Genomic DNA, 26,443 nt, shown 5'->3' on the forward strand with positions numbered 1-26,443 from the left:
CCCAGCTCTAGGAGCTACAGTTAGAGTGTGGCTAGTGAGAGTGTTGGACAGCTTGTGTGCGGGCAAAGCAGGTCACTTCATTGTATGCTCTAACCCACGCTGCACATCACCTGAGTGCCCCCACAGACATAATGTTATTATGTCTATGCTTACCCAGGAGAGTAATCTGGGTGCCAGCAATCAAATTACTTCTCCCTCTGAGTTGCTACAACTTGGTACAACACAGTAATTAATGCTGCCCGGAATTCGTGCGGCAGCAGGGAGGCTCACCATGCGCCAAAATGATGGGTGGCTAATATACATGTACGCCTGTGCTGGACCGTTGCAGTTTTTCTGCAAGCAGTTGTTTGTTTTGTGGCACCTCTCATTCAGTGCACTCACAGTGGGTGATGGTTTTGGTAAGGTAGGATCGTTGGGGTGGGTTTTGTAAGGCGTGGTTTCTAATCATGCACTTATAAAGTGTTGACCTAATAACATTTGTAAATGTATAAACTGTTGAGTACTCAAATTCACATGATATAATGTGATTGATGGCTGCATTTAGTTGCTAATTTTAGTCCTGAATTTGGGCACCGAAACTGAAAAATAAAAAAATAATAATAATAGTAATAATAATAATAGAGTCTTTAGGATTGCTTTTCAGCACAATTGAAAAATTCAGTTCTGAAAGTAACTTGGCACTGCAGTATCACATGAAACTAAAACCTCATTTATTACAGGAAAGCTCTGTACACATTCACCAGAGTAAACTCAGCCGAGGGAGCTGATAAAGACTGCCTTGGGTGAGAAACTAGCTTGTGTACAGGAGTTACCCTACATGACCTACAAATCCAGCATGATCATATCATCATATGATTAAGCATGTGATGGTTGGGGGGAGCACTATGGTGCCTTGGGTGCTGGGAGACCTTGTCCCAGTCCTGGTGGTGATACCTTGGACCCTCAGCTGTATAGAGCTGCCAGCAGAGTTGGACTAGTCCAAAACCAGCTGGGTTTGTTTGAATTTGTATTGTAACAGCAACATTGGAAAATAATAATTGATTGTGCATTTTGCTTTGCTTCTTAGATGTATGTGTACATATTTATTTTACATTTTGAACTTTTTTTGGCAATGGTGGTTCTATGAGCATACATAGTAAGAAGTGGTAGATATTTTCCACAGCCATGTAACAAAAAAGGGGGGACCAAGAATTGATAGTGTGTAGTATGTTTAAAAAAAAACATGTTTAAAAAAAGGTGATAGAGCACAATATGCTATGAAGAAATGGAGTTCTCGTTGGTGAGCGATCTCCACTGTAGTTAAATCTAACATTCTCAAAGACACTCCTTTTAAACTACTGCTCTGGTAGCTTTACACCCCTGCCAGACTAGCTAAGGTTTGACCCACTGTCTCACCTGATTGTTAAGGAGGGTGTGGTGGTAAGGACACACTTTCTCACATGTTTTGAGAACAGCCATGTGGCAAACCTGTAAAATGATGCTATGTCTTGTACAGTTTGATGTTTCCTTATTAAGTTTGTTCTGTTATTGTTATTAAGATCTCATATTGGCACTGCTTCAGATAGCTGTAGGGGATGCTCGCTGAGTTTGATGTAGCCTTGTTAACAGACCAATGGGAATCCTCCATATTCCCATTTGGTCTGTTAATGGTCCAATGAAAAGCCCTGGATGGAATTTGAAGATGCTTTGGAGCTCTTAGCTGTACTAAATATAGCTGGGAGCTGCAAGGAGAGTGTCATTTGTGGCAGTGGGTGAGCGAAAACCTTCAACCAAGGTATCTTTGAATCTTCTTGGATCATTTATGAGGATACTGTCATGGAAACATTAATTAAAGGTAAGTATTTTGGTTAATTAAAATAAATAAAGGACTTTTCTCATTATCGGCTTGCATGTTTATTTATTTTTTTTACTTTTTTAACATCACACACACGTGCCCTTACTAGACTACCATGTAAGGCATCGGGGGCACTGGGCTCCGGGGGGGTGGGGCATTTAACATTAGGGGGACAGCCTCTGGAGTTTTGACGCATTCGCCGATCATTCCAAAATTGCATGCATTACCACCACGCACCTGATCAAGCAAGTCGGCCCTACATCTTGCAGCATGTGCAATCGACTAATATGACCAATTTCGGCCTGAAATTGGTCACATTGTTGGTCTGGCATGTGCTTGATGGCACCAATTTTCATCCAATTTGATTATAATAATAAAATCGGATGGTCGGTCGGCAGCTAAGTCGCCTGATGTATGACTACCATTAGTCATGTTGACAAATAGGATTTTCTATGCCAGTATTAAAAACTTGGACAAATATGAGGCTATCAGGGTGTAATGAATCACCTATAGAGGGTTTAGACCTGCTGTCATATCCTAACTCTCTCAGTTTGGACCATGACATGCCTGTCATTTACTGTGCATTTTTTTTATATTGTACAAGGACCCTTTTCCACTGAAAGCGATTTGCAAATCGCAATCGCAAATTGTACGGTTGATACTGTTAGAATTTAAGTATGATATGCTTGAATTCTTAGGCCTCAGTTACTTTAACTGAGTTTAGTTAAAAGACTTGATTTGCAGAGAGTCTCCCTTTAAGGAGGATTTCTAGAAGCACTGAAGAATATTGTGCTTCTAACTACGCAAGGCCAGAGGCCTTATCTGTCCACGATTTACAGACATGTACAGACATCCAGGCAGCCTTTACTGTAAACATCGAGTGTTTTCATATTTCCTAAAGGTAAAGAATAGCCAGGGAACATTTTGCCTAATTACTGGGTACAAGTAGAGGAAACGCCATATTTGGCTTGTCCCATCGGAGCAGGCACGGATAGGGTCACCCATCACATCCTATTTATCAGCCAATTGCATGTGATGGGGACTGGATCATCCCTGCGGGATGATGTCCCATTTAACCCTTTAGAGGTTAGTATAAGAATAGCTAACATGGGCTCCAGAGGGGACTTCTCACTTATGACTTTACTTCTCACTCCTGTTTCTACTTTCCTTCTACATTATCTGTATGCTGTATATATGCCTAAGTGCAACTAGCATAGATGTAACAAAGAGAAAGCCTGGTCTAGTCACTATGGATAGACTAAGTCTGCATGGAACTCATAAAATTCTACAGACCGATTGCTTTGCCGAGGTAACATGTAACGAAGATATAAGATTGCTGATGAACACATCTGTATATTTGTTTTACAAATAAACACTTGAATCTTTGACGACGTCTAAGATATTCTATCTCCTATGCTGTTTGCTGTGATGAGTGTCGAGTTATCACACTTCCTGCCACTTTTTAGTCAATAAAAGTGATATGTTTACGCGATGTCAGCGTTTTTATCTTTTTATATATAACGAATGGAGTCCACTGATGCCAGCTGGTAACTGGACGGAATACATCAAGAAGTGACCTGTTCTGCTCGAGAGGCTGTGAGGTGGTTAATACCTCAGATGTGCGACTGGGCCTATCTTGGCCGCATCGTTTGGTGAGTGGGGACAAGAAGGGGGGAGATGATCCCTGAATGTATTTGTTACCACAAAGCGTCTTTATAAGACTGGTTTACACCTACTGTGAACTTTCAGCCATATTGGTTGTGGATGAACTGCATGCAGTGTTTGCCTAACCGTCCCGCATCACTTGCTACTAACCAATATTGCAAAGTACCTCTGCATGAACTATTTTCTCTTATAGTGAATTATCAACCATATTGGCTGTGTATGAACTGTATGTAGCGCTTCTTTCCCCTTTTCTTTGTTTTAACATGTGCTTTTGCTGTACACGTAGCAGGGGAGCGCTCTACATTTCAACATTGTTTCTGAGATTGTGTAAGGTTGCAGCGCTAGTCTAAGTTTGTGTATAACTTCCTGTGATATGGTGCCGAACGAAGGTGTATTGTTGTTGCCTATAGCAACCAACAAATATTTATTACAGATACTTTATCATAGGAATCATGAAATGGATTTTCCACTATAGCGGTTCGGTCTGAAAATCCCAATCACTTTCTGGAGCGATTTTAACCTCCCTGGCATTCTGATTCTGCGCAGCCGCACGGCCGCGCATGGTTTTTTAAACCTAATTTTTTTTTTAGCAGGTAGCTAGCCTATCGCTAGCTACATAAACGATGTACAGAGGCGCCAGTAGGATAAAAGATGTCTAAAAAGTTTTAAACATTCGGGTGGCGGCGGTGGACCAGCCACTCAAAAATGGACTTGATGCGTCAGTTAAGGAACAAACAATTTATTCACATACTCCAATGAACAATATCGCTATCGGCGATATTGTTCATTGGAGTATGTGAGTAAATTGTATGTTCCTTAACTGACGCATCAAGTCCATTTTTGAGTGGCTGGTCCACCGCCGCCACCCGAATGTTTAAAACTTTTTAGACATCTTTTATCCTACTGGCGCCTCTGTACATCGTTTAGTCAAGATTCCCACCCTGGGTGGAAGGGTGACATACCCTCTTTCTTCCTTCAGAGAGCGACTTCTTAATCCTGAGTGGGGACAGGTCTAATCTCCCCACCTGCCTATACAGTGGTTGCCTGAGCGGTAACCCACGTTTGTGAGTATAATACTTACTTGTCACAATTCCTTTTCGTTGTTTCATAATATACTACACCATATTGGGCTCTCGGTTTCTCTCCTTGTATCGCTAGCTACATGATACCCTTCCGATCGCTGCCGGCGATCATGCCCATCAGGAAATCCATTCAGGGCTTCCCCCGTTGCCATGGCAATGAACGGAATGATCGTAATCGATGTTGTGACGTCATAGGGAGTCCTGATCCACCCCTCAGCGCTGCCTGGCACTGATTGGCCAGGCTGTGCACGGGGTCTTGGGGGGGTCCTATTACGCAGCGGGTAGCGGTGGATCGGCGGCGGCAATCGGAGAAACACGCAGCTAGCAAAGTACTAGCTGCGTGTTTAAAAAAAAAATTATTCAAATCGGCCCACCAGGGCCTGAGCAGTGCCCTCTGGTGTCACTGGACGAGCTCAGCTCATCCAGAACGCTAGGGAGGTTAAGAGTGATTATGCAATGCGAATGAAAAATTGCAATCGCATAACAAAATTGATGAAAAATTGCAATCGCTGGCATCTGTGATTTGCGATTGCAATTACTAGTGGAAAAGAGCCCTAACCCTTCATGCTTGAAGGTCTAGCTTTGCATGACCCCTTTCTTTGTTCTGGATGTACTAAGTGTGATTCCTGTTTGCTTCATTTTCATGATCAGCATTGTTCAACACAATGTCCAGTATATCCTTTGCCCTTTATTTTAATAAGCTTCTTTGTTACCATAATAAAAAAATGATAGAAGAAAACATGAGATAATGGCCTCAATTCACTAAGATCATGCTGGAGATAATAAGGCAAGAGAAAACTTACCTCCACATAAGAGAGAGTTATCTTATCTCTACATTCCTTAAGTTACCTCCTCTGTAGTTAAGTTACCTCCTCTGTAGTTATTTTACCTCCTCTGTAGTTAATTTACCTCCTCTGTAGTTATTTTCACATGCAGTTAATAAACAGCCTGTCTTTAACTCTGGAGTTATTTTAAGGATTGAAGAGTTAACTTAAAGACAGAAGAGTTAACTTTAGGTTTGCCTGAGGTAAAATTTTTCCTGAATACTACATGCCTTATCACCATGGTAACAACTCTAGAAGAGTTATTAAACACAGGAGATAAGCTTAGTGAATTGAGGCCAATGTGTATTTTTAAACCAGGGCTGCCAGTATAACAAAGTCAGGTAAGTGGATTTCTCTCTGGTGTACCAGTGCCACTCCAAGTGTAAAAGGAAAGGTATGTGAAACATAAAAATCAATCTCCTAACAGAGATATGGAATAAACTATAAGGCTGGTTTCACAGTGGGACGTTAAAGTCCCATGTTACAGCAGCCAGTAACGCAGCCTAACTCACAGCAATGTAAAATCAATGTTGCTGTTCACAGTAACACGTTGCGTTACATAGTAACGCAGCACGTTAAAAACAAAGTGCTGCATGTTGTACATTATACTGGGCTAAGCAGCGTTAGCCTGTTTGCACATGCTCAGTAATGTTGGAAGAGGAGGTCTCCCCTCCTCCTTGCAGCCAGCCACATGGCTAATTAATATTCACTGCACTGCAGAGACTTGTGGTGGGACTGTAGTGTTGTCCGGATCATGAACGAATCATTCAAGGTTCATTTGATCCGGATCATCACAATGAAAGATTCGGTTCACAGTGGATGTCTGTCTGGAAGAAACAGGAACATACAGAATGTACAGTGCAGGGAAAGTCCTGTCCTGCTAGTCATTTCACCCCCAGTCTGCTTCCCTAGTAAAATTATTCAAATGATTTGGTTCAAAGATCCGGATCTTTTCAATGATCCGATTAGAATGATCCGAATCCTTAAAAAGATCCGGACTTCCCATCACTAACCTGGAGCTGCTGCTTTGAGAGCTGCATAACGCAGCTCAATCTGACGTCCAACTTCAACACCACCATGCGTTGCGTTAGGGGCACGTTATGCGACCATAGCGTCCACTAAAACACAACGTCTTGGTGGGAAAGTAGCCTAAGGAAATATGAGGTGTTTAAAACAGTATAAAATAATTTGAGGTAGCTAAAAAAGAGTATGGGTGTTGCCTTACCGCTATAGTAATGATCGTAATCTGCTTTGATTACGCAAAATTACGTATACATTTTCACAATGACACATACACGTAATTACAAATTCATACTTCAATTGACTTTGTGTAATCATTCGTAATTACGCCTGAATTTATGTGTTATATGTTACAGAGAATATTGGGCACAAGTCAAAAAAAAAAATATTTTTCAAAAAGACCTTAAAGTTTTTTAGATGAATGTTTTTTAAATGAATTTTAAAAATGCAAAGAAAAATGTTTTTTATACCTAGAAAAATCTGGTAGCAATGGCATGTATGGGGGATTTGCTCTTCACCATCAAAATCTGCTCAAAATGACGTGTAAATTACACGTAAATTCTTGCGTAATTACGAATGGGAACAAATACGAAATTACTTACACTGTTCCCCTGAAATTACGCATTACTATTACGATGCATAATTGCGTATTACGATGCGCAATTTCTGCTCATCACTATACCACCACAACTGATAGCTGTTTACCAAAAACAAAGGCACTTTTCAGGCAATTCTTTTCATCAATTTCCCTAGGTCTTCCTCGGCATAAATACTTCCGAGTGGCAGGCCCAGCACATAGGATCATCCATGCTTTGTTGTACAGCTATCATGGTAAGTTTGCCTAACTGCTCACCTCTTCATAGGAGAGAGAGAGAGAGAGAGAGAGAGAGAGAGAGAGAGAGAGAGAGATTTTTTTGAAAATGTAGCCGAATTTTCGAATACGAATTCTTACCCGAATTTTATTAATGAAATCCGAACCGAATTCGAATTTGGAGATTGCATCCGAATTCGAATTTTTCCGACTCCGAATTTTACTTGGACCCGAATTCGAATGTACCCGAATTGAATTTTGGTACATTCGAGCCACCCTGGTGCTCAGGGGCTATATGTTTTTTTGTTTGTTTGTTTTTGAGCTGCAGCCAATAGGACACACTCTCTCTTATAGGCAGTAGCAGTGTTAGTGAGACTTACCCATAGAACACCTTACTGAATAGGTGCTGGCTTACTGAACAGGCAGAGCCAAGATTTGAACCCAGGTCTCCTGTGTCAGAGGCAGAGCCCTATCCAGCCAACGTAAATAGATACAGTAAATAACAGAAGCTTTGAATCAGTATCAAAATCATCTTTATTTGCCAACACAGCGGTTGATGTACCCCAAATTGGTTGTAGTATACATGGCAATGGCATTAGTACATGAGTTATGAGACATTGAATGAATTATATTGAGCATTACAGGGGGGACTGGCTGAGCGATTTCTAAGCTTGATACAGGATAATTCATACTGATTTGTAGAACTGTATTCAGCATCATGCATTATGTCTCAAGTCTTTTTTTTTAATAAAATCAGGGGACAATAAAATCCACCCTCACCAGTCACCTTAACCTGCTCTAGTCCATGCCAGCTCATATTTCCAGAATAGCTGTGCTAGACATAAGGGGCTTCACCTCTTGAACAATACCAGGGGTAATTGACATAGAAGGGGCAGGAATTCTTCCCCCTTCATGTCAAATCCTTCATTCATGTCAAGAACAGGACTGGGGGTGGAGGTGTCCAAAAATAGGTAATGCAATGAAATGAAAAAATAATAAGATGGAGGGAGGTGTCTTTACCACTCCCGATGTAAGAACACAAACCACAGAGTAAATGTAAAAAGGTTAAATGATTTATTCAGCGCAATTAAAAGGACAACACATATTTTAAATGCACTTGTATTGACCTGAAGAATCAGGCTAAGACCCACGAAACGTGTTGTCCTTTTAATCGTGCTGAATAAATAATTTAATCTTTTTACATTTACCCTGTGGTTTGGGTTCTTACATCTGGAGTGATAAAGACACCTCCCTCCCCCTTATTATTTTTTTTTTAAGTTTCATTGCATTACCTATTTTGGGACGCCACCACCCTCCAGTACTACACATTAAATCTCTTCTGAAAGTGTTCATATTTCTGGGTGTGGTGTTATCTACAAACAAGAAAGAATCAATTATAAAAAATGGGTTAGCACTCTAAAGTTCAGTCCTTAGTATTGATAGGTGTCAGTCTTTCAAGCTTCAGGCAGATGTAAAGTTAAAACATTCACATTCCTCCCCCCCCCCCCCCCAATATGGGAAGACTCACCGGAAGATGCGGCCTAGAAGGCCCAACAGCGCAGCAGGGGTATGAGCCACCCCTCGGCCACTCGGGCAGTCACAGCTGGGCACTTGAAATCCGGTCTTAAATCTTTCACAGGTGTGTCCCTTCCACATGCATTCACCTACAGAGAGTAAAAGGACACCTGAATGTTGGGCTGGGAGCTGGGAAAGCTTCAAGACCGGATTTCAAGTGCCCAGCTGTGATTGCCTGAGTGGCTGAGGGGTGGCCCATATCCCTGCTGCGCTGTTGGGCCTTATTGGGGGGGGGGGGGGATGTAAATGTTTTAACTTTACATCTGCCTGATGCTTGAAAGACTGACATCTATTAACACTAAGGACTGAACTTTAGAGCGCTAACCCATTTTTATAATTGATTCTTTCCCGCTATTACACATTTAGCAGGGCAGCGCTCCACCGAGTAGTTGTGTACTTGTTCGGTTCCTCTGTTCTAAATTGATGTTATTGTTTTTAAAGGTCTGTGAGCGCTAACACTTTCTTGATTGTTACAAACAGGGGTCTAGTCCTAGGAAAAGAGGTGAGTGGACTCACCCCGAAAACCTCTGCAGGGTGCCAAAATGGGGGTGGTCAAGCATAACGTGGGCGCGGCCATGGGTGGGGCCAAATATACACGACCTTAGCAGTGATGTAAAAGGTCTGCCGGGGAAGTTTGAGCTCTGCCGTAGTGTATCCCCCCAAAAATAGATCTGACAGCATTTCACCAAAAAGACATGCAATCTAGTAGAAGTTCCTCAATACACATAATATGGCAGTGGTTACCCCAAAATAGACAATCTGGCAGCAGCAGTTCCCCAACATACACATAATCTGGAAGCAGTTCCCCAAAATACGCAAAACCTGGTAGTGGAACACCCAAAATCAGGGCCGTGCAGAGGATCCTCAAGGGGGTGGTGCTCAAATTTGAAATCGATAAATCATGTTAAATTGTGTATGTAATACAACTCTCCAGAAAGCATAAGGCAGTCTTAACCCCCCCCCCCCCCCCAACCACACACACACAAATACACATACACACACCTTTATAGCAGTATCAGGCAGACTTTGTGTCTCCTTCAAACCAACTCTTTTGGTGCCACCACCCTCAACTCAGCAGTGATAGGTGCCCACTGTTAGTGGGTTAGAGTGGGCACAGTGTAGGCACAGACTCACCTTTCATTACTGGGACCTCTGTCCCTCTTGCTCAGCACCCAAGCTTCTTTTCATGCAAAGAAGAAGTGGTTACCAATATGCAGTGGTTGCTAAGCATTAGTAGATGCAAAACTGCAGTAAGTGCCAAGGTGCAGTGGGTGCCCAGATGCAGTAGATGGTAAGATGCAAAGGTTCACTTTGTGCTAAGTTGCAGTGGGTGCCGAGATGCCAAAGTACAGTCCGTGTCAAGCTGCTGAGGGTACCAAGGTCCAGTTTGTATTGAGTGTTTATTTGCAGTGGGTGTTATGCAGTATTGGGTGCTGAATGAGTAGCAGATGGTGATAAACCATAGTGGGTGCCATGTGAGTGCTAATTGGTACAGGGAGACATGTGAGTGTTGGACATGAGTGAGTAGGGAGTGCCATGTGTGGTCTGGGTGTGTGCCATGGGAGAGTACTTAGTCTCATATGGGTTCAACCAAGGATGGGTACTGTATTCCGAAGCTGCATGCAATATTGATAGTATTATAAAGGTTGTGTAATACACTGGTTAAAGGACACCTGAGAGAAATATGCAGGCTGCCACATTTATTTCCTTTTAAACAATGCACATTGCCTGGTAGTTCTGCTGATCATTTCCCTCTAATACTTGTAGCCCCTGAACAAGCATGCAGATCAGGTGCTCTGACTGAAGTCAGACTGGATTAGCCACATGCTTGTTTCAGGTGTGTGATTTAGATACCACTGCATCCAAAGAAATCAGCAGGACAGCCAGGCAACTGATATTGTTTAGAAGGAAATGAAAATGTGGCAGCCACCATATACCTCTCACTTCAGGTGTCCTTTAAAAATAAGTTCTCCCCTCTAGATTTTTTACACTATTTTTGAAAACATTGATATACACACCAAAATCGGTTTCAGTATCATGGAGCTTTTGCAATCAACTGCAAACATCCGCTTAATGGACTTCAGTCTTCAGTGCAAATTTGTGAAACTACATACATTTCACAGAAAATGTAGCAATTTTGTAAGAACTTTGGCTAAACTGGTTTTCCCCACAAAAGCCTCAATTCATAAAGCATTACCGTATGCAGTAATGCTGAAAACAGCAGACTCTCCCGAGCACTTAGCAAAGTGTCAATTCATAAAGGCTGTTACCGCATGAAAAGCTGACATTACCAAGCACTGAGGAAAATTACCAACTTGGCTGTAGTTACCCCCAACACATGTTAGTAAATTGTCAGCAAATGTCAATTCATAAAGCCTTCAACAAGCGGTCTTAACAAGTTACTGACACCTCTGGTGAGGTCTTAACAATGCAAAGTGCAGGGAGCTGAAAATCTGTGCAGGGAGCAGAAGTCTCTGTGAGTCTGTGCAGGGAGCCAAAGTCTGTGTGAGTCGTCTGTGCAGAGAGCCAAAATCTGTGTGAGTCATCTGTACAGGGAGCCGAAGTCTGTGTCAGTCATCTGTGCAGGGAGCCAAAGTCTGTGTGAATCATCTGTGCAGGGAGCCGAAGTCTGTGTGAGTCATCTGTGCAGGGAGCCGAAGTCTGTGTGAGTCATCTGTGCAGGGAGCCGAAGTCTGTGTGAGTCATCTGTGCAGGGAGCCGAAGTCTGTGTGAGTCATCTGTACAGGGAGCCGAAGTCTGTGTGAGTCATCTGTGCAGGGGGCTGAAGTCTGTGTGAGTCATCTGTGCAGGGAGCCGAAGTCTGTGTGAGTCATCTGTGCAGGGAGCCGAAGTCTCTACAAGTCTGTGCAGGGAACCATAATTACAGCTTGTAACAAAAGAGAGATATGCCACATTTCTACTGTACCACTCAATGGGCTGCGGTAATTTACCGAACTTCAAAGGCAGCTTTGAAAATCTTTATGAATTAGCACACAAAGGTCTAAAATACCGAATGTAGTATTTTCCCTCTCAGATTTTTTTACCGCAAAGCCTTTTATGAATTGAGGCCAAAGTCTCTTTTGGGGTTCCTAATGGAGTATAAATTAACCACAAACATCTATGGAGATCCCAGGGACAAGAAGTCAGAAGCAAATATTTATAACAGCACGGACTGCAGTAACAGTGGCTAGTGGCTGAATAGTGTACTGATTAACCCCCTTGGCGGTATGAAAAATACCGCCAGGGGGCAGCGCAGCAGTTTTTTTTTAATTTTTTTTTTTTAAATCATGTAGCGAGCCGAGGGCTCGCTACATGATAGCCGCTGCTCAGCGGCATCCCCCTAGCCCCGCCGATCGCCTCCGGCGATAGGCGATCAGGAAATCCCGTTCAAAGAACGGGATTTCCTGGAGGGCTTCCCCCGTCGCCATGGCGACGGGGCGGAATGACGTCACCGACGTCAGCGACGTCGGGACGTCATTGGGAGACCCGATCCACCCCTCGGCGCTGCCTGGCACTGATTGGCCAGGCAGCGCTCGGGGTCTGGGGGGGGGGGGCCGCGCGCCGCACCGGATAGCGGCGATCGGGCGCGCGGCGGCGGCGATCGGGGTGCTGGCGCAGCTAGCAAAGTGCTAGCTGCGTCCAGCAAAAAAAAAAATTAAGTAAATCGGCCCAGCAGGGCCTGAGCGGCACCCTCCGGCGGCTTACCCCGTGTCACACACGGGGTTACCGCTAAGGAGGTTAAGGGCTCTGCCTTTGACATGGGAGACCAGAGTTTTAATCCTGGCTAGGGTCAGTACCTATTCAGTAAGGGGTCCAAGGCAAGACTCCCTAACACTGCAGGGTGGCCCATTGAGAACGTCCCAGTGGCTGCAGCTCTTGAGCGCTTTGAGTCCAACAGGAGAAAAGTGCTTTACAAGTGCTAGGATTGTTTTTATAAACCAAAAATAATGTTATTTTGAGTTTTCACATACGCAAGTTATCCAAACCCAAAGACCATTTATTTCTGAACGTCCTCCTTAATTCTACATATGAGAACAAATGGTAATTATTTTTTATCATTTTCATTATAAAGTTGAAACTAATTCAAGAATTCACAAATTCGCCGAGTACAATCAGTAGTTTTCTTTTCGGCAAGAACCAGGTTGGTAAACACAGCTCAGTCAGCTGAATTCTCATGACTGACTTGGGAAAGTAACAGACAGTTCTGTAAAATATTGATCCACACAGTAATAGGTGTATCTCCCTGCTGCTTTATATAGGGAACCCAAAAGATAAATACAGTGGAAAGTGGGGAACTGAATTGGAGAAGATCTTTACACGATGGATTGTGGACCAAAGAAATTCTACCATAAGCATGACTTTAATTCTAGAGATTTACTTGAAACCTATCTCTCGGACAAGCCAGACCTGGTCTTTGGAGATGACTTTTTGAAATTTCCTATGATGAATCTTCATTACATATTCAGCTCTGGTAAGTAAACAACACATCTTCAATGCACTTTCAATGCAGCAAAGTACTTCCTATTGATATTTCTATTAATCGTGTAAATTACAAATCTGCCCCATGCAAAGCTTAAGCTTTTACAAACTATTTTGTGTCTCAGTGTATCCTGGGGACCGGGACACTGGAGGAAGAATGATGGGACAGAAAGAGACCTCCTCCTCCTGGGCCTATTGTATATGTACAAATATGAGTATATGTTTCATAATAGGGCTCATTTAATTAAATGCCCATTGGGCCTGTACTGTAGCCAGTGGCAGCTCCAGGTTCCAATTTTTTGGGGGGCAGACACAAAGGGGACGCGATGGCTGGCGTGTGGGGCCCATTTTGGGGACTAAAATCAATGTTTGTAGGGCGAACGTAAGATATTTTTTTCCCAACTCTGGTGATAAAATTAAAGCTAACTAGTGTAGCAATGATAGGAACCTAAAGTAAACACCACAAACCGAACTCAGAAGCTTTTGAACAGAGCAGATTGTCTAAATGGTGGTGCTATTATTGAAGAAACGTTACCTACAGATGTACTTGGCTAGTTTGCTGGCATGCTTTAATCCTTACTTGGTAACAAGCTGCTCCCTTGTGGACAGATCACAGACAAATCATTCCAGCCCCCAACCTGTGTCTCACGACTCTACAAGCAAGGGTAAGAAGCACGTGTGTGTAATTCCTTATGTTAGTAGCTAAGCATTGCTGCAGTCTAGAGTGTGTATTTTACAGACAGGAAGTTTTGAATCACTCAAAACATCAATATGTACAATTCAACTTTATTCAACAATAAGGATAAAAACACTGCCCAGAGGAAGCCGCCATAGCGCTGAGCGACGAATCGCGATGGCCCGCCCCACGGTTGCCAGCCATGACACATTAATTCTTGTTTGCCTGCCACGGTAAGCTTTCGGTGCTCTCTCCATTTCACTTCTTTGGCACCACTTTGCACTTTGGTTTCTCACCGCTTCTGCACTTGTCACTTTTTATCCGCTCTGGATTCCTCCTTCACCAATTGCGTGTTTTATATTCAATATAATATATATATTTATATGTATTTGCACTAGGTTGATGCACTTTAGTTCTGAGCACTGTAGCCGGCTTGGTAGAGCTACCTGCAGGGAACTATCTACTTTGTTTGATTCCCAGCATTTATTTATTCATGTTTCCATGTTATTCTTATATTTTGGAACTATATTGATTATACGTGTCTTTGTCATGGCTATCCACCATTTTAGTTTTTAAGTGTTTTTATCCTTATTGTTGAATAAAGTTGAATTGTACATATTGATGTTTTGAGTGGTGCGGTTCTTTGAGGGAACTCCTGTTCTTTGTTCTGTGCTGCATTTGATTTAGTCCCTCTTCTGCACACTCATAGATTACCTATTTTGGGTGTTTGGTTGATGGTGCTTGCCCTATCTGTGACATATACTAGGAAGTTTTGAATCAGGATTGATTCAAAACTTCCCATCTGCAAAACACAGGCTCTAGTCTATTGGCAAATTGAAAAGAAAAATAGTAAACTCTCAACTTGTAAGCCTTCTTCAGACTCTATACCTGTTGAGTAACAGTGTTAGAACATACAATCAGAGGAAGGTAGAGAGATTTTTTATTTTTTTTTGCAAATATAAGTGAAATTCAGATGCATACTACAAGGGATCTTTCAAGGATTTATGGCAAATAGATAAGACCCTTGATTTACTTAACCACTTAAGGACCAGGGGATTTTTCACTGATCTGTGCTGCGTGGGCTCTCCAGCCCACAGCACAGATCAGGTAATAGGCAGGGCGATCAGACTTCCCCCCTTTTTTCCCGACTAGGGGGATGTCCTGCTGGGGGGGTCTGATCGCCGCCAATCTGTGTGGCCAAGCGGGGGGGGGGGCTCCTCAAAGCCCCCCTCCGCAGCGCTATTTCCCCCTCCCTCTCCTTCCCTTCCTCCCCTTCGCTCCATGGGCGGCACAGGACGGCGATCCATGCTGTACCACCTCTGATAGGCTTCAGCCTATCAGATGCCGGTGATCCCCGATCCAGGCCGGGGATTACCAATTTCCTTTACGCCGCTACTGCGCCGTACGCGCCGTATGATGTAAACACAGGGGATTTCTTCCCCGCGTGTTTACATTTCGCCTGAGAGCCGCGATCGGGGGCTCGCAGGCTGTTCACAGAGACACCCTCTGTGAACTGACATGGAACGGTCGCTCGTTGTTTCCATGGAAACACCACTGTGACCTGCCGACGCCTATCGGCGTTAGGCGGTCGTTAAGTGGTTAACACCTAGATAGACTCAGGCAGGGAGAGTTTTTTTTTACAGAGCCTAACCTGTTCACTGTACACTGCTGGAGACTGGAAACAGTTAGCCGTATGTTACTGAGCAGGGGTGGTGGGGACGTCACTCAGGGAGGCACAGCAATTCCCAGGCGGGAGGGAGTGCCTTAGTATGCCCCTGTGTAGTGCTGCCCATGGCTGTAGCCTTGACAGATGATTAAATACCTGAAAAATATAACTGCATTTGTAGTCGGAGAGTTTTATATCTAGTGTCTAGAAATTCCCTCCTCCAGAGAAATAAACTGGCATAGCACAACTATTTAATAACAGGTTTTGAATTTGTTTGATGTTCCTGTAAAGATATTTTATTTTGTTAATATGATGGAATTACGTTTTCCTCTAGCCACACTAGTCAGGAGTATGCCTGCCTAATTGCCCTGTTTTGTGAAAACCTGATGGAAGCATGGATTATCAAACCAGCGGTCATGTAGCTGTTCTGCATGTAGCCCTTGTTCCAGATCGGTTATTTTTACATGTCATCTATGCAGAGTGAGTCAATCAACATACATCAATACAGCTGCCTCCTTATGTTGTGTTTATAAGGTAGAAATCAGCTTATGCACGCCAAGGTGAGATTGGTTGATTAACAGGATAAAGCACTATCTTATCGCCTATGCATCGTGCCTCCACATAGGAAAAGACTAGAGTTTAGCTGCTCAAACATTCAAAGAAACACATAGGCATCAGGTAAAATTGCAACAAATGCTGTGCATATTTAATCATCCAGATTCCGACAGCTAGACAATATTTGTGCTGTTACAAATTATACTTCACCTGTTCCAGGGCACACCCGACACATGAGATGTTCCGGTCAACAATTGTTTCACATCAAAAGATGCATTGTCAGGACCACTCGTTGGGCTGTGGCGGGGGAATAGGCTCGAGCCTATTCCCCTGCCTTATGGAATTCTGAATTATAGTTTGTATGGCAATTATAAAATAAAAAAATTGCGTCCGTCAGGGCCGGATTTAAGCCAAGGCCAGTTGGCCATGGCCTAGGGCATCACAGGATTAAGGGTGGGTGGGCGTCAGGCTATACTAGGGAGGAGGGTCATCTGGCTACCTATACTGGAGGGCGGAGGTCTACAGGCTATCTATAGGGAGGGTCACCTGGATTCTTATACTGAAGGAAAGGGGGAAGGGGTCATCAGATTACCTATACTAAGGGAAGGCTATCTAAACTGGAGGATGGGGGTTATCTGGCTACCTATACAGGAGGTGTGTGTGTGTGTGTGTGTGTGTGGAGGGGGAGGGGTTCAGCTGACTGCTTATTCTAGAGCGAAAGGTCAATGGGCTACCTATATGGGAGGAAGGGGGAAGGGTCATCTAGCTACCTCTTCTTGAGAAGGAGGGGTCATGTGGCTACCTATACTGGAGGGGGCAGCTGCTGCTGACAGTGGCCTTGGGCGGTAAAGAGTAGATATCCGGCCCTGGCGTCCGTAGTTATGGAAATGCAAAATTACGCAAATTTTGACTCTAAAAGTGCAGCTGCAGGTGCTGGCAGGTTCCTATTCATAAAGGGCGCTTGGCTATAGTATAGCATAGCTGAGCACTGTTCAGCTTTGACAGTTCAGCTGCATGCACTGTACCAGTAATTGGTGCTCATTTATAGCATAACTGAGCACTAGTGGGTTAGTTAGGGAGCCGGTCGACAGGCTGCAATGGTAGTTGACAGTTAGGGGTAAACACTGAGCTGTAGAATAGACGAGTGTTAGGGGGTAATGGTTAGTTTTAGGCTTAGTTAAAGCAGTCTAAAACTCTGACAAAATATTCAACAAAAATGTGTTTTCCTACTTTTTATAACCCATACAATTATCATATTTGCTTTTGTGCACAAGTATTATTATTCATTTATACAATATAACTTCCCAAAGTTCAGTTTATTTACTTTGAAAGCCGCTGATGCATTTTATTCACAACTGTTGTAATTCTGTTGTAAATGCTGCCATCAGTGATTTCTGACCTGTGTTTCACTCCAGGACTCATTAGCATAAGTTTCTGCACAGCCAGAGCATGTTTACTTAATTGTATCAAGTAAAGAATGTATACAGTAGATAAGCTAATCACCAGTTCGGATGCGGCAGCCCCTGCAGGAGAAAAAGTCAGTCCCCTTTAAATGCTGTTTTGCTAAAAAAAAAAAAAAACATTGTGTTAGTATATTATATGCTGTAAATAATCTTTTAGAGCAAAGAAGAAATACTGGGTTATATTCCACTTTAAGGGCAGGGCTGGATTTAGGCCAAGGCCACCTATGCCATGGCCTAGGGCACCACAGGAGGAACAGCATCAAAGCAGAAGGCTAAACTGGTGCAGCATTTGCAAGCTTGCAGGGAGGTCAGGCGAGCCCCTGACCGCAGTACTCTGCTGCTAGCCACCTGCGCAGCAGCCACATTGCTCTCTGTGCATGTTTGCATTGTGGCCGGTGGCTATGGACTTGGGCAGCATTGGAGACGGAAAGGAAGAGGAAGCTTCTGCACTGGAGGTGAGAGGAGAAATGAGTGACACTGAGGGCTGCTGCAGTGTGAAGGCAAGCTGGCTACCTATACTGAAAGGTGCGGAGGTGGGAAAAGGAGAGATTAAGGGAGTTATCTGGCTATCTGTACTGGAGTGAAGGGGGGAGGAGTCATCTGGCTAAATAAACTAGAGGGAAGGGGGGAGGGGTAATCTGGCTACCTTTACTGGAGGGAAAGGGGATGAGCCATTTGGCTACCTATACCGGGGGGGGGGGGGTCATCAGGCTACCTATACTAGAGGGAAGGGGGAGGGGTCATCTCACTACCTATACTGAAGGGGGCAGCTGGTTACAGTGGCCTAGGGCAGTAAAGAGTTCAAATCCGGCCTTGGTTAAGGGGAAGGTTAGTGTTAGATATACTGTAGGTAGGTAGGGGAGGGCCAATGTGAGGATTACCTTACATAATAAAAAATATATTTTTTTGTTAAAAGTGTTAACCCCTATCAGACTAATTTACACCTTGTGTCACCTATACTTGGCCTTAAGATTCACAGACACCTGTAATGGCTGCCGCCCATTGCGATTGGATGTGATCACTAGGATGACAGCTCTGGGACCCAACGCTATATAGATGCATTAACATATTGTGGCCTAGCAATGAATCTATACAGTACTGGGGCAACTTTGCACCCTAGCGATCACATGCAATAGCTACAGATGCACAGGGTGGCGCTAATGGTATGCCACATGCCCGACTGATATATGGTATGTATAGTGTCGTTCTAACCAGGACGAGCCACTTGTCATGTAAAAATGATGAAGGGGAAAACATGGAAAAGTGCATAATTTTTGTTTTTATGCCTAATTTTCCTCGAATAAGTGGCTGTAAAATTTTAAAATACTTGAAAAAAAATATTACATAAAGAACATCTAGATTGCCTCTGTAAAAAGCAATACACTGTATTTTTTGGACTATAAGACTCACTTTTTCTCCACCAAAACTGAGGGGAAAAAGTCACTGCATCATATGGTCCAAATGCAGGGAGTTCCTGACTTGTGAATGCCTGCCAATACGAACCTCCAACCCACCGCAATGTCAGGGACTCCCTGTACAGTGCCCATGCAGAGGAGGACACAGGGACAAACGGGGTACACAGGGGGACACAAGGAGCATAGAGGAGGACACAAGGGGGACACAAAGGGCCATAGAGGAGGACACAAGGAAGATAGAGGCGGACACAAGGGGGACAGAGGAGGACACAGGGAGACACAAGAGGTACAAGGGGGCATAATCCACAAGATGCCCCTTCACCATGGAGGCACCAGGTTTAGTATTTATTTTTTCCCCTGGTTTTTGTCCTCTAAACCTAGGAGTGTCTTATGGTCAGGAGCATCTTATAATCTGGAGAATACGGTGTATATCACTTTGATGGCATAGGTAATAAAAAGTTATTGCTTTATTAATAGCGAAACAGTTAACATGCAAAAATTGTCAGGAACCTTAAATAGGTAAAAACCCCAGAAACTGAAGCGGTTAATAGGCATTAAATGTGCATGATCAGGGCTAAGGGTGGTGTTTGTTGCGAGAGTGTGTGGTGGCTAGTGGTGGCTTTTAATTAATGATGTGGACACAGGCACTAGTCCCCATGACAATGGGCAACATCATGTGACTTTGCAAGATGCAGACTGTAATCATAGGCCACCGTAGCAATCCACTGCTATCATGCGCCCATGTTTTTGTGAAGAAAGGAGTTAGGCAAACCTGAAGCATTGTGGATCTTAAAGTACTGGATGGGCAGCTGGATGGAATGGCTCATCCAGCCTACCCATTCACCTTACTATGATCCATGGGTGGTGTCATCAGTGCAGCACTGAATGAGGTGATGGACGGTTCAGCAGAAGAGACTTACAGGATGGCAAAGTTACACAAGGTGGGAAGACATGACTTTGGAGTATCGTGATGGGGGACTTCAACATTGAACGGCATGAAAGTCAGGCGGTGCAGTACAGCTGGAAGAAAATAAACCCTGTATCCAAACAAGGGGTTAAACCCAGGGGAGGACTGGCCAGGGGGGAAGGGGGGAGATTTCCCTGACTGCCTCTCATTTAATGATTTAGGGCTGGCCGATCCACCAATCTTTTCGATTATTATTGAATCAGATGGAAACCTGTGCTGCCACAAGAATGCCCAATCAAGGATTTGACTGATTTCGGGTGGAAATTAGTTGAATGTATTGATCTGAGATGCTGGGAAATCTCAGGTCGATGTGGTCGATCAAGTGCAGCAATCACGAATGATGAATGTGACGGAAACTCGGGCCATTGTGGCTCAAAATATATTCTGTGCCCCCCGATGCCTGTGCATTATACTTTACCTGTCACGCTGTCCCTCAAGTGTCCTTGCTGCATTTCTGCATTGGCGCCCCACGTGACCGTCGGCATATAGCACGTGGGGCGCAAGTGTGACATCATTTGGGCTGGGGTGCCGTGAAAACGGGCCTCTAGTTTGTGTTTTCCCTCCAGGCCAGAAGGCCCCAGTCCTCCCCTGGTTAAACCTGGTATATTGACATACATTTGGGTTAACAAACCTATTTGTCCCACCAGACTGCCATATTTGGTTATTGGAAGCCATTAACATCTAGCTCATTGAGCATGAGCACCCGAAGAAGTTTTTTAATGAACCTAGCCAAAGGCTGGATTAACATTGGCTAGTTGCATAACATGAATTATAATGAGTGTTAACTGCTATAGAGTCTGGACATTGACAAAGGCTGCATGCAGTGAGTTAGACGGTACTGTGAACAGACCCATAGAAGTGTTGGATGCAGGGATGAGTAAAATTACCTCTGGGTAGGGAGTTGACATGCAGAATTACACTGCAACATAACTGAGCACTGTGAACTAGCCCTAAGACTATAACTTGCTTAACTTTTTGTTTCCTTTACTATTTTTGTTGTTGTTGTTAACAAACTGCAGGTTTTGTGAAGGGAGATGTTTTGATTGATCTCAGTGTTGGTTCCTTCATTCATCATCTCTATTCAGCCTGTGATGTCTTCAAGGACATAATTATACTGAAGCTCAATGAGAGATGTACCATGGAGACAAGCAAATGGAAGGACTCTCGTACTGGAGCTTTTAATTGGAGGCATGCCTCAGCCCATGCCACTAAGTTACAAGGGGAAAGGTAAGTAGATATTAATTAAAATGTCTAAACCAGTTTTGCAAATTTTATTTATTTTTTTTCAAAATCCAGGCAGGCAAATGGTATTGTATGAAATGTGAAGTTTAGAGGGGTCGCAGCCAGCACGCAGTACACAGATGTATAAACAAAGTCCGTTTATTGTGCAGCAGAACATAAACAGCTTAGCTTCAGCAGTAAAAAGGTGAAAAATAAACAGTACGTTTACTTCAGCTTTGTAGTAAAGAAAAGTCCAGCTTATTCAAAATAAGTCCAGTATCATCCGGCCAAAGCCACACTTAACAGCAGTCCACTGTGTGGTTTGGCTTCCAGCAATTTATCTCCAACACTTTTTGACAGGAGATCCAGTAGCAGGCATGCTATTCCTCCAACAACACTCTCCATACTGCCTGTGAGGGTGCTACATATACAATTCATGCATTTCATTAATCAGACTCTGCTCCAAGATACCAGGTGTGTACCTGGGGTGGAATGGTAAGGCCCACCCTTCCTTCTCTCCCATTCCTAGGAGTCCAGCCCTTCAAACAGAAATAACACAACAGCAACTGGCTTGCTGCCAACATTATCCAGACTCCTTTCCCAGGTCTACACAGGGTTTTAAAGGGAGCATAGTCCAAATAACGGAGACATATACCTCCCATCCAACACCCAGCCCTGATGACCTCTACATATCCCCCCCCCCCCCCCCTCTGCCTCAACCCCAAGGAGGTGGAGGCACCTTGACCCACCAAGCAGTGGACTCTCAAAAGGGCATCAGCATTTTGGTGCACTTTACCAGGCCTGTGTTCCACCACAAAATTGAACTCCTGTAGAGAGAGAAACCACCAGGACACTCTGGCATTCGTACCCCTTAATAAATAACAGCAGCAACCGGCTTGCTGCCAACATTATCCGGACTCCTTTCCCAGGTCTACACAGGGTTTTAAAGGGAACATAGTCCAAATAACAGAGACACATACCTCCCATCCAACACCCAGCCCCGATGACCTCTACAGAAAGGAAACAAATATGGCATCCTCCACATCCCTCTCACTTCAAGTGTCTTTTAAAGGACACACGAGATTGTTCCCGCATGCGGAAAACTTTTTTTTAGTGAATGTGAAAAAAAATGTGAAGATGATCACTTCTGAAAATATAGCGGTAAACAATCCCTTACCGCATGTGTGATTGTGAATAGAGCCAATTGCAGGGCTCTGGTACACACACTATGTTCTTGACCAAGGTGGTCTTTATCAGCGGTCATGACAGATTTTCATTTAGGATGAACATAGCCTAAAAAGCAACTAAAACTTGCAGTTGAAAAGTATACCAGTCAGTAGGCTACACCCACTTTCCCATGAGAAATATTTACCTTTTCTTGAACAGTTCATCAGGGATGTCTATGGGGCTGAGAATGAGTTAAAAACCTCCCTACTTAACAGACAGGAAACTGTCATAGCCATGGCTAAGACTTTTTTCTACCTGTAAATGAATATCAATCATTTCTCGACCCACCTTTTATTTTTTGAACTTCTCATTTTAATATGATTTGATTTGTTTTTCCCCTAGTACTCTCTTTTAATAAAAGTTCCACTTTAAAGGATTACTGTAAGGGGTGGGGGGCAAATAGTTGAACTTACCCGGGGCTTCTAATGGTCCCCCACAGACGTCCTGTGCCCGCGCAGCCACTCACCAATGCTCTGACCCTCGCCTTCGGTTCACTTCTGCAATTTCCAACTTTAAAGCCAGAAAACCACTGTGCCTGCGTTGCCGTGTCCTCGCCCCCGCTGACGTCACCAGGAGCGTACTGCGCAGGCGCAGACCGTACTGGCACTGCCCTATACACTCCTGGTGACGTCATCGGCAGCAATGGCATGGCCGCTCAGACGCAGTGGTTTTCCGACTTTAAAGTCGCAAATTCTGGAAGTGAACCGCAGGTTGGTGGCTGGCTGTGCGTTCACAGTACATCTGCAGGGGACCATTAGAAGCCCCAGGTAAGTTCAACTCCCCCTACCCCCTACAGTACTCCTTTAAAAGTGAGGCCTAGGTTGCATATGATAGAGCAGTACTAGCTTCTCTCCAGAAGTAAATGTTTCAGTTCTGCTGTGATGCAATCATTTTATAGTCTATGTTATGGTCTTTTTACAGCGGCCAAGTTCAGGACAAGGACGAGCAACTAAAAACAGCCATCAGTCACATTATATCATGTGACTTTGAAAATGAGAATATAACCCATCCTGTTGTGCTTCCACTCGCTGACTGCATCTCCAGTTTATGGCTAGTTGGTGTAATCAGCAAAGATGAAGATGATTATATAAGACACCTGGAGAAAATCTCAAAGCTGCTGAGAGCTGGAGGCCACCTGCTACTAATGAGTTCATTAAATACATCTTACTTTATGGTTGGGGGAGAGAAGTTTCACGGTTTTAACTTTGATGAAAGATTTGTGAAAAATGCCCTCAGCAAGTTGGGCTTTGTTATTGATTATTGTGCCGTGCAGAGGAGGAGGAGTGAGAGCACACATATTGATTATAAAGCTATTATGTTCATCACAGCTTGTAAGACCAAGTAGGTCAAGATAGCTGCCAACTTTTTTCTCAAAATATGTGCATGTTTGCTGCTATCAAACTATATCAAATTAAATAAAGTAATCAAGTGCATGCATTGGGTTTAAGCTGTCCTTGATGATTGTTAAATAATATTTCACATCAGTTATCAGGAGGGCAGTTTATAGGCTAAATTGTTATACCTGTTAGGAGATGGAGGACAGGTTTTCACTGGCAGGAAGAATGCAACTAACAAAAGTTCCCCACCAGAGACAAATACATTTGTTCCCCCCTTCCAGGTAGATCTCCTCTACAGAAAATCAAGTTTATATATCTGGAACTATAGTAAGGGCTCAGCCACACTATAGGTGCTTTTCTGAGCGCTTGTGATTGATTAGTGCTTTCTGAGCAAGATTGCTCCCATGAACTTTCATTAAAATCGTGGTAACCATTTTTCCAGTATGCGATCGCAACGATTTTTACGCGTTTTTTAATGAAAGTGAATGGGAGAAAATTTTAAAAAGCACTCAGAAAGCAATAATCAATCACAAGCACTCAGAAAAGCACTTATAGTGTTCAGCGGGCGGCCGGGTCTGCGGCGGGTCAGCAGGCGGCATGCGCGCAGCGGGTGCGCGCATGCGTGGTGACACTGCGGAGGGGAGGTGGGAGGGCAGGGGAGTGGAGGAGAGGGGAGGTGGGAGGGAAGTGGAGGAGAGGGGAGGTGGGAGGGGAGTGAAGGAGAGGGGAGGTGGGAGGGGAGTGGAGGAGAGGGGAGGTCGGAGGGGAGTGAAGGAGAGGGGAGGTGGGAGGGGAGTGGAGGAGAGGGGAGGTGGAAGGGGAGGTGGGAGGGGAGTGGAGGAGAGGGGAGGTCGGAGGGGAGTGAAGGAGAGTGGAGGTGGGAGGGGAGTGGAGGAGAGGGGAGGTCGGAGGGGAGTGAAGGAGAGGGGAGGTGGGAGGGGAGGTGGGAGGGGAGTGGAGGAGAGGGGAGGTCGGAGGGGAGTGAAGGAGAGGGGAGGTGGGAGGAGAGTAGAGAAGAGGGGAGGTCCGAGGGGAGTGAAGAAGAGGGGAGGTGGGGGGAGTGGAGGAGAGGTGATGGGGATTCTGCACAGACCTAGAGCCCATTTTTAAACGGGCTTAGGTCACCTAGTAGTAAATAATTATGCATGTGTTTTAATACATTATAACATTGCATTGTTATTTGTAGTGTTGACAGTAATGGATAATTTCACTTTCATTAATTTTCATGTAATTTTCACAATTACGATCTAGATTTTGGCAAGTTAGGTGAAATTATATTCATGGAGCTCCTTATTTCACCTATTTTGAACATATTTTTGTAGCGCTACTATGTGTAAAAGGGTATTTCTGCAGAGGGAGTGGTTAGGGTTAGGCACCACCAGGGGGTGGTTATGGTTAGGCACCACTCGGTGGGGGGGGTTAGCATTAGGCATCACCGGGGGGGAGGTTAGGGTTAGGCGCCACCAGGGGAGCGGTTCGTTTTAGGCACCACCAGGGGAGGGTTCTGTGGGAGGGTAGGGTTGGGTTAAGCTGTATTGTTGAATTACGTAAAGATATTTAACGTTAATATTTTTTCATTATCATTTCTCTTCTGTTTTTACAACGGTATTTATCGTTAACAAAGCTTGACAATGATGTTTATCGTTATCAGATTTTGTTAATAACCGGCGCCATTTCATTATCAACTCGGGCCCTTTTTTCACGGCGCCCTTTTTTCATGCACGCAACGCATGGGCATACATCCAAAACATGAATTTTATTAAATGGCCTGAATCCCAAGGGCATGAGAAAACACATTTTTACATACATAAATGTTTTGTGATTCTGAATAGTTCAAAATTTCACTGCAAAATTACTACTATGCTGAATTTGAACTCATCATAGTTATTTGTTGCCTCTTAATTTAATTAGAAGCTCTTGATGCAAGATCAATAATGTATAATCTAACAAAGGTGGATATGCTCCTTAATTTAAAGGGGAAAAGATAGACCTTGTTGTTAGGATGTAGCTGTGTCTCAACGTATGTAAAGCAGAGAAGTTTTTCTAGGAAAACAAAATTTGGCATTGCTGTGATTTCAGTGGATGTGGATGCTTATGGAGGAACTGTTGTTCAGCAAAAGCCTAGAGAATATTTGTGTGAGATTATTAAACAAAGGTATTTATGGATACCTTAAAGCGGACCTGAACTCTCTGCTCTAAAAAATAAGCAACAGCATAATAGCCTTTACAGAAAAACATTTATTGGTTACAGCTGATACAAATCCTGCAATAAATCTGCAGTGTGTCTACTTCCTTCTTTCATGGAAGCAGACAACGGGTTAACACCCTGTGTTTACAAATTAGCTGTGGCTGTCAAGGACTGCCAAGATTTCTGTGCTGACGCTGCGGAAAGATCAAATTACAGTTGTGATTAATCACAGATGAGGGGGAATTAGAAAGGCCCATCATACAAACAGGGTGGATTAATCTGTGCTTTTCCTTATGTCCTGTGCATGAGTTCAAACTATTTTGTACTGTGTGTTTTTTTTTTTTTTTTTTTTTTTAGTTTGTTTTTTACTTAACCCTCTGTGGAAATCGGTAGGGAGTAAATAGGTACCCCTATAGCCATATCACCTGTATTTTGATA

General features: G+C 43.8%; 2 protein-coding genes across 5 annotated transcripts in view; one reads left to right on the top strand and one right to left on the bottom strand.

Moving 5' to 3' along the window:
- Positions 1-26,443, bottom strand: part of LOC137524164 (indolethylamine N-methyltransferase-like) — a 543,463-nt gene that overhangs the window by 204,772 nt on the left and 312,248 nt on the right. The window lies entirely within an intron of this gene.
- LOC137525426 (indolethylamine N-methyltransferase-like) lies at positions 7,182-23,917 on the top strand. 4 transcript variants are annotated; one of them, XM_068246506.1, is made up of 5 exons: positions 7,182-7,256; positions 13,071-13,282; positions 21,052-21,258; positions 23,187-23,247; positions 23,402-23,917. In XM_068246506.1, the coding sequence occupies exons 2-5, from the start codon at positions 13,132-13,134 to the stop codon at positions 23,823-23,825; spliced, it is 843 nt and encodes a 280-aa protein (XP_068102607.1). In that variant the 5' UTR covers positions 7,182-7,256; positions 13,071-13,131; the 3' UTR covers positions 23,826-23,917. The 4 variants fall into 4 exon arrangements, with proteins under 4 accessions (XP_068102607.1, XP_068102608.1, XP_068102606.1 ...); XM_068246507.1 differs by lacking the exon at positions 7,182-7,256 and having other exon boundaries at positions 13,014-13,282; positions 21,052-21,259; positions 23,191-23,247; XM_068246505.1 differs by lacking the exon at positions 7,182-7,256 and having other exon boundaries at positions 13,014-13,282.

The sequence above is a fragment of the Hyperolius riggenbachi genome, chromosome 7 (genome assembly GCF_040937935.1).
Source record: "Hyperolius riggenbachi isolate aHypRig1 chromosome 7, aHypRig1.pri, whole genome shotgun sequence".
In the NCBI taxonomy this organism is placed as follows: Eukaryota; Metazoa; Chordata; class Amphibia; order Anura; family Hyperoliidae; genus Hyperolius; species Hyperolius riggenbachi.

Coding starts and splice junctions, on each gene's coding strand:
- LOC137525426 (XM_068246506.1), top strand. CDS start 13,132: ATGGATTGTGGACCAAAGAAATTCTACCATAAGCATGACTTTAATTCT. Junction 13,283..21,051: donor TCATTACATATTCAGCTCTG/GTAAGTAAACAA, acceptor AACAAACTGCAG/GTTTTGTGAAGGGAGATGTT. Junction 21,259..23,186: donor CACTAAGTTACAAGGGGAAA/GGTAAGTAGATA, acceptor TGGAAGTGAACC/GCAGGTTGGTGGCTGGCTGT.